Raw genomic sequence first — 8,259 nt, 5'->3', positions numbered from 1 at the left:
CCAGGATCCTCCACACCCCGCTACACACACACCAAAATCTGAGGATGCTCAAGTCCCTTGTGTAAAATGGTGTGATATTTTCATATAATCTATGTACATCCTCCCATCTACTTTAAAGCATCTCTAGATTACTTATAACACTTCATACAATGTATATTCTACATAATTGGTTATACTGTATTGTCTAGGGAATAATGACAAGAAAAAAAAGTATGTACATGTCCAGTACAGATGCAACCATCACAACCATTATAGTCCTAAATATATAGTACGTGACAGCAATATAATTTTTTTTAACTGCTGTTGGTTGAATTGTGGGTGCAAAGCCTGTGGATACAAAGAGCCAACTGTATTCTTATTTATTTTTACTTGCATAAAGGAACACTTGTGTATACACCAAGCAAATAAAAGTGATAAACTATAGTGGCGTCCAAGATAGATGAGGTGGGAGCAAGACTTATTAATGAATACCATTTGTATCATTTTTATATGTGAACCGTATGAATGCATTACCTATTTTTTAAAAATATAGTACTCAGGTCTCCCCAGGTCAATTCAATGAGTCTCTTGCGATGGGGCCTGGGCATTTTATTTTTTTATGCTGCCCAGGTGATCAAAAGTTCAGCAAGGCTTCAGAGTTACTGCTTTAGGTCTCAGTCTCAGAAGAAACATGGGATCAGAGAAGGAGTTTTTGTGTTGTGGATGTGGGTAGTAGTTGGCCTTTGCTCTGTGTTCTAGAACTCTAGTGGCTCAAGTCACTCTGGTGGCTCATGTCACCCCGTATGGATGGAATACTACACTAGATGAGGGAGCTCCATCTGGGATAAATATTGACAGTGCTGTGGGATATAACAATAGATCATGTACCAGGCTGTCTGAGGCTGAGCACTATGAAATAGAGAACTGGCCAGAAATAGAGATGGCGTAAGATGAAAACCAATACTGAATTGACTTATCAGGAGTGTGTGATTGTAATCAGGAACCTTTTTCAGAGATGAGAAAGTCTATCAGAAGTTGTGATAGTGACCCTAACAAATCCTGGATCACACAGAGAGCAAGACAAAAGGCACACATTCAATATAGAAGATTTTTGGTCTAAAGATGGCAAACAATGGTCCATGGGCCAAATCCAGCCCACTGACTGTTTTGTATGTACTGTGAGCAAAGAATGGTTTTACGTATTTAAATGGTTAGGGAAAATCGAAAGAAAGGTATTTCATGACACATGAAAATTATGTGAAATTCAAATTTCGGCATCCATAAATAAAGTTTTATTGGATCTAGCTACACGCACACTCATTGGAATAAAGCCACATATATAGTCTATGGCTGCTTTCCTAATACAATGGCAGTTGAGTACTTGTGACAGAGACCATATGTGGCACTCCCATCCCTTTGCACTACTGCTCAACTTGGCGCACTACAAATTGCTGTGACACAGTTACAACTCAACAGTGTTTCAAATGCTACATATTGTCATTGTACCACAGTGTTTTATTTTCTTATTCCCAGGGCACATTCATTGTCAAAAGAAGATAAGTGGACTTTGAATAGCATACCTTTTAAGGCAACATGGAGTGTAGATTATTTGGTTATTGAATTAGATGGCAAAGCATTGTGTTTATTATTCAGTGACACTGTATCTGTGCTAAAAGAACGCAATATATATTAACTTAGGCTAAGCAGTCATAGCATTCCCAACTCAAAGGAGAGCAAGTCAAAAAAAAAAAAAAAAATTCAAGTGGAATAGTTCACCAGAATTTCCTCACAAAAATAAAAAACGAAAATGAAGTTGCAATCAAAGGTTTCCAAGTGTCTCATTTGTTAGCCAAAGAAAGCTGCTTATTGATGCTGAGTTAATTAAACTATTTGATTTTAACAGCCAAAAAAATGCATCTGGAGAAAAGAAACTTGTCTTGAACTCTTAGTCATTCAGTTAGGGCAGTTGCTTAGACTTGAGGAAATTAGGAGCACTATCAATTATGTTTTTAATTGGCTGAATTAAGTAAAACAATGTATTATTTGAAGTTTTGTGAATTAAAATTACTGTATAAATTAGGTATTATTGAGTTCTTCGGTTAAGTAAAAGATGACTCAGATTTGAGTCTGCAAATTAGAATAACAGCAATATTATTGACAGAAAAGGGGAAGCTGAAAGGCAAAGTTTAATCCAAATGGAAGACTAAACAGAGAGGGAGATATGAGGCTAAACTTTAGGTCCAAACATTTATTTTAAGTACATTTAATATGTTAGTAACAGGAAACAATGGCACAATCTCTTTAACCTTACTAAAACAAACTTTCAGTTTTCTCCGGCTTCTTTCCATTTTCATCCACCTACATTCAAAAACCATTTACTAAGTATGTATTATGTTCTGGGTACTGTGCTAGGCAGTGGAGATACAAAAAAATAACACTATAATCTGCCTCCAATATGATCAGATTAGGAAAAGAGAGACACTTTTAAACAATTACAATAGAATGGGATAAAAATTAATTTTGGCTGTGACCGCAGTGTTTGCATAGTAATCATAGGGTGTGGTCACTTTTTGTTCTAATGGAGTCGCTAATGAGGAGGTGACCCCTAAAGCTTTCATGGCGGCCTGCCACAGGAGAAGCTGTAGAAAAGTTAAGGCTGGGCTTCTACATGTAGAGACTGGAGACTAAAGTGCCACAGAAAGAGACTGAGGAGGTATATTTGGAGAGGTGAAAGAAATTGTTAGTGTTCCAGAAGCTGGGAGGGGCGGGAAAGGAGTCTTTCCAAAAAGAGATTTTCAGTATAAACACATAAGGCCAGGTGAAAAGAAAAATGATGGATTCGATGAACATCACTAATGATCTCCAAAGACCAGTTTCAGGCAAAGTCAGGGTAGAAGCTAAACAAAGAAGGCTGAGCAACAAGTGAGTGATGAAGTGGGAAAATATGGTAGTGAAAAGCAAGTAGAAAATCAAACAGAGATTTTTTCTCCCCACCTTCAACCACCCATTTTAAGATTTGCACACTTTGTTTTTAGGCTATGGAAGTAGAAGTCCAGGAAGAGGCTGAATAATAATGAAAAACTCTTATACGATGTTTAATATGTGCCAGGCACTATTCTAAACACTTTACACGTATTAGCTTGTTTAAAAATCCATGAGGCATGGATGGAATGATTAAGTAAGTGGCCCAAAGTCACTCAACTAGTCAATCAACTGAGCCAGTTTTTGCAGCCAAGTAGTAAGCTTCAAATTCTGTGCTATTCAAATTGTACCTGGGACTAATACAACATTTAAGTATTTGGGGGATTGAGGAAAACGTGCTTATTTATGCTAAGTCACAAAAGGCACTAGACATTGACCCTTTAGTTTGCCTTAGAATGGACATCACCTATCAACCTATAGTCTAGGATATGTTCAACCTGAGGGAGGGGAGGGGAGGGAGTGTGCAAACGGTCAAAATGAAATTACACTGACAGACGGATCTAAGTATGAGTTTGTACGGCCTGCGACTCCCTTTTTGGATATGCTTTGTCTGACCAGTTCCGGGGGTGGTGCTACTAATAATGGGGCACCAGTAGCCTGGAGGTTTCTCTCAGTAGTCATTCATTCAACAAATATTTGAGCATCGACTCAGAGGTGAACAAGACGAACAACAGTCCTACTCTCTTAATATTTACATTCTATTTGGGAGTGGGGAGCAGAAAGGCTAGGAGGCCACTACTGGAGAGGGGTAAACAAGTGGGAATGAAAGATTAATTCGGAGAAGCAGGCAGGCGAGGCCTTGAGGCCACAAACGAGAGATGTTTGTATTTTACTCGCATCAATTCAGCACCAGTGAGGGCCAGGTTACCCCAGGCTGTACTTCCTAGACCACTTATCCTGGCAATCCAACCTTCGCAAACCCTACTTGTGCCTTTCGGGTCACCTGGCCACTCCGGGTCCCTTAGCCTACCAAGCCACCCGGGCCAGTGTCACCTAGTCCCTATCTGGTGGTCGCTTCAGCCCCCGCGATCAAAATCTTCCTGCGCCATCTCAGCCCATCCGGGGCTGTCTGCCCGTCGTTCTCCCTTAGCGCGGGTCCCCTTGGCTGGCTAGGTAACCTCAGTGCCACGCCTCCCAGGCTGGAGATTCGCCTAGCACGTTACGCTTTGTTCCCAGAGCTGGTTTTCGAAATGCCGCTCCCTCTCAGATCCAGCTGTTTTCCTGCCAGCGCCGGGAGACTCAGCTGCAACAGCGCCCCCAGCGTCATACCGCAGCCCAGGAAGAGAGTGTCCGCCACCGCTGATTCCTCCGCCTCCTCCCGGAACGCGGGAGCCAGCCCAAGCGGCGCACGCCCCGACCGTCACGACCGCCCTCCTGATTGGCTGAGCCGCGCGACGTCACGGGGAGGATCCTGGCGGCAGCTGGGATCTGAGCTTGCGCTTGCGCAGTTAGAGTGCGCTGAGCGGAGGGGGAGGTGGCCGGCTGCTTCTCCCGCGTCCGCCATCTTGTTGCTGTGGCTCTTGGGAACCGGCTGGGCGAAACCGCCCTGGAGGCGCGACGTTCCTTGAAGTCTTGTGCTTGGTGTAGCAGCGGGGGTCAGTGCAGAGCCGTGGGGGTGCGGAGCCGACGCGTTTCAAGCCAGGAGTGACTGGAGGCACCCCTGGTACGCTGGGAAGTTCGAGAATCCCGGAGCGGCCTCTGCTGCTGCTCGGTTTTGCCCGCCCCGACCTCGGGCTCTGCCCACCATTCCCCGAGCCGGCTCCCTCCGTGAGGCGGCCCCGGACCAGGCGAGCGGGGGCAGAGGATGCTGCGGGCCCGGAGCCAAGTAGAAGGTGCTGGCTGGGCCCACTAAGAGCGCCTCAAGGTGTGCCGAGAGGCCCTTCTTCGGTTCCAAAGCCGTCTGCCGGGTCAAGGCATCCAGAGCAGGCGAGAGCAGCCGTCGCCCGGACCCGCCCCAGAGCCCCGGCCCAGCACCATGTCTTCCGCCAGGTTCGACTCCTCAGACCGCTCCGCCTGGTACATGGGGCCGGTGTCTCGCCAGGAGGCGCAGACCCGGCTCCAGGGCCAGCGTCATGGCATGTTCCTAGTCCGTGATTCCTCCACCTGCCCAGGGGACTATGTGCTGTCCGTGTCTGAGAACTCCCGGGTCTCCCACTACATTATCAACTCGCTGCCCAACCGCCGTTTTAAGATCGGGGACCAGGAGTTTGACCACTTGCCAGCCCTGCTGGAATTCTACAAGATTCATTACCTGGATACCACCACCCTAATCGAGCCCGCGCCCAGGTAACGCGAGCACCCCTGCTCTCCCCGCCGCAACCCACTCCGACCCCCGAGGAAGGTCAACAATGGCCGGGTTGGTTCGTTTGAGGTCGATCCAAGAGTGTGTGTATGGGGGGTGTGTGGTTGAACTCATTTTCTCCTATTCTGAACCAAATTATTTTCCAGAAGGTATTCGAAGGAAAGGCTAGTGTCAGGATCTGGGTCGCTGGGTGAGCGGGATGCGTCTTAAAACAGGATTAACCGCGGTTGCATATTAAAATGTACGCTTTTTGCTTTTCGTTATGTTCTGTAATTGGTTATCAGACTAAAGCAGGGTTTTGTTGTTTTGGTCTTTTTAACCTTTTTTTGGACCACAGATTTCCTTGAGACTCTAGATAGCCGTGGCATCCTCCCCCCTAAAAAATGCCCTTAGACACACATTTGCACACCATTCGAGGTTCTTGGACTCTGCAGGTCTCTGAACTCCTGGACTACAGCCTTTGGAACAATTGACAAAAGAAAATGCTTTAGCATTTAGAAACAAAAACCTTTAACTGAAATGTCAGAACTGTCTATATTGATACTTTGGTGCCAGATATGAAGTAAGCCAGACTCTTTCTATTTTATCATACATTAATTAAAAGTTTTAAACGATAAGAGCTTTTTTTTTCTTTTTCTTTTTTTTTCTTTTTTTTTTCCCAAGCTGGGCCAATAGTAGACAAAAAAATCCATTTGGTTAAAGTCCAAAGAAGAATAAGGCTAGAATGTTTACCTACTAAGGGAAATTTTTGAATGACACTTATTTTAATTCTATCTTAGTTCAGTTTTAGATGTGCTTTTTGTATTAAGTCTAATGATTTAGTATCTATTTTAAAGTTAACCAAAGGTGACACTGAACATCAAACATCCCCTTTTCCAAGTAAAATATTCTTTCATTTGATTATTTGCTTTAATTTGCCTTAATTAGTATCGTGGCAGAGGTTTCTTTTATTTAAATTATGCCAATTGTGAGCTGAAGAAATGGCCTAGAATTTTAAAAGTAAATGGTATTTCACTGCCCAGTTTGTTTCTTAAACATCTATTTTAAAAGGACAGGAAATTTTGGGTGATGAGATATTTCTGATTTTATAGATTCACTGACAGGATATTACTCTGAGCTTTAAACATTAAAAGCTGTTATATTTAAACATTAAAAGCTGTTATAATTAAGGAGCATCCACTGGATGCCAAGCTTAAGTGTTGCTTCCATAGAATAGAGAAGAAACAAAGCCATGACAGTATAATGACTATAAGATTAACTACTGAACTAAATGGACTTTAAAAACTGGGGGAAAGTGATTATAAATCAAGTACTGTGTAACAAAGACCTAGACAGCAAGAACCTGATTGGTGAAACCTACAGGTCCCTGAAGATGCTGGTAATTGGACTCAACTTTGAGCACAATATAAGGGGTTGGGGAGAATCTTAGAACCCACTGTAATGAGATTTTGTAATATGTTTAAGTAAATAAATTCCCTAACTTGGGAAAGTGAATCATATCATTAATTTCAGGCATTTATTAAGCCATGCTATGTGCAAGGCATTGTGCTTGCTTTGAGTTGATAGGTATTACAGCCATTTCAAAAAGCATAAGTAAATGACTTGATCCCCTTCTAGAGAGAGAAAAAGGAATATGGTTTAGTGGCTTCCCGATACCCACAAAAAAAGACTCCAAATTTTCTATACTGTCTCCTTAGATACCAAATCTTCAAATCTGTCCTTACCCCCTCTCCTCTTTCTTTTAATGTAGCCATTAGTCTGTTCACTCATTCTCACAAAACCTTTGCTGTCTCTGTTGACTCTTCATTTGACTAACTCTACCCACTCCTCACCTATTGAAATCCTTCCTGTAGTTCCAGGCCCCTCACAAATAATAAGGCCTCTCCCTGACCCTCCCCCTCACATTCGACTTTGTTTCTTTTTCCTTATGCCCTCCGCCCCAGGCATGTTGCTGTAATTTAGTTTTTCATTTTCCCTTATATCTCAGAGGGCTTTCACAATGCTGGTTGAATTATATAATGACTGGATGTACTTTGCTGTACTGAGTCTTTGGAGTGCCTCTCCCAAGCCTGAAATTCATGGATTTGGTTTGATATGTTATTAGCCTTTGTAGAAAACTAGAGGCTAGTGAAAGCTAGGCCAGATGCAAAATTCAGTGTAAAGCTTCTCTGCGCCCCAAACAGAATAAATGTAAGTGGCTTCGTTTTTAGGCATCAAAATAGTTCTTAAAAGCCAAAATTTCATGCCCCTTGGCCAATAGTTTATGTTGTTTATTTTGCTTAGCAGAAGGTCATAACTTTGTCTTTCTCAGAATTTAAGAATTGGTGCTAGTTTTGTTCTAGTGTGATTTTTTTTTTAATTGAAGTGTTCCTTAAATTTTAATTTTATATTTTTATTCAAATATTTACAAGAGAATTTTGTCCCAGTGATAAATACTGGGAAAGATAGGTGACATACTTTCGTCACTATGGAATTTATATTTTAGTGGAGGAGCAGACTAAAAAGTAGAAAAATAAAACATGAGATTAATAAATGCTATGAAAGAAGTAAATCTAGGCCAAGAGACTATAATAGAAGGGATTTACCTGAGGTACTGCAGTTAGAGAAAGCGTGAAACTACCTAAGGGTAGAGAAGGAAAGCAAGCCTGGGAAATTTCGGCTTGCACTAAAGAGAAGAGCTTTCCGAGGAGAGGGAAGAACTTAGGCAAAGTCCTGCGATGAGAAAGCCAGCCAGTATGTTGGGAGTGTGGTTCTTAAAGGAAGAGGTCATATATGAAGAGTTTGGAGATAGAATGATCAAGATAAGGAAATTGGATTTTTTTTTAAATACGATGGTTGCCATGGGAGAGTTTGAAGCAAGGGAATGACCTGGGGCTGTTACTGTAAAGCAGGTGCAAAATGATGATTTTTTTTGACATGTATGTCATGTATGTCATGTATGTCATGTCATATAGACATCATATAGACTGACATAGCTATGGCTTGTAGGTGCCTAT

General features: G+C 42.4%; 1 protein-coding gene across 1 annotated transcript in view; it reads left to right on the top strand.

Annotated features, from left to right (window-relative positions):
- The first annotated feature begins 4,402 nt into the window (after nucleotides 1-4,402).
- The window catches only part of CRKL (CRK like proto-oncogene, adaptor protein), a 26,638-nt gene continuing 22,781 nt past the window's right edge, over nucleotides 4,403-8,259 (top strand). Inside the window, exon 1 of the mRNA XM_006908649.3 lies at nucleotides 4,403-5,247. Coding sequence (XP_006908711.1) covers nucleotides 4,937-5,247 — 311 coding nt within the window. The 5' untranslated portion in view covers nucleotides 4,403-4,936. The remainder of the gene's footprint in view (nucleotides 5,248-8,259) is intronic.

This window comes from Pteropus alecto, unplaced genomic scaffold, assembly GCF_000325575.1.
Source record: "Pteropus alecto unplaced genomic scaffold, ASM32557v1 scaffold113, whole genome shotgun sequence".
Classification (NCBI taxonomy): domain Eukaryota; kingdom Metazoa; phylum Chordata; class Mammalia; order Chiroptera; family Pteropodidae; genus Pteropus; species Pteropus alecto.
The sequence above is the reverse complement of the archived record's forward strand: the minus strand, read 5'-3'. Positions and strand labels throughout refer to the sequence as shown.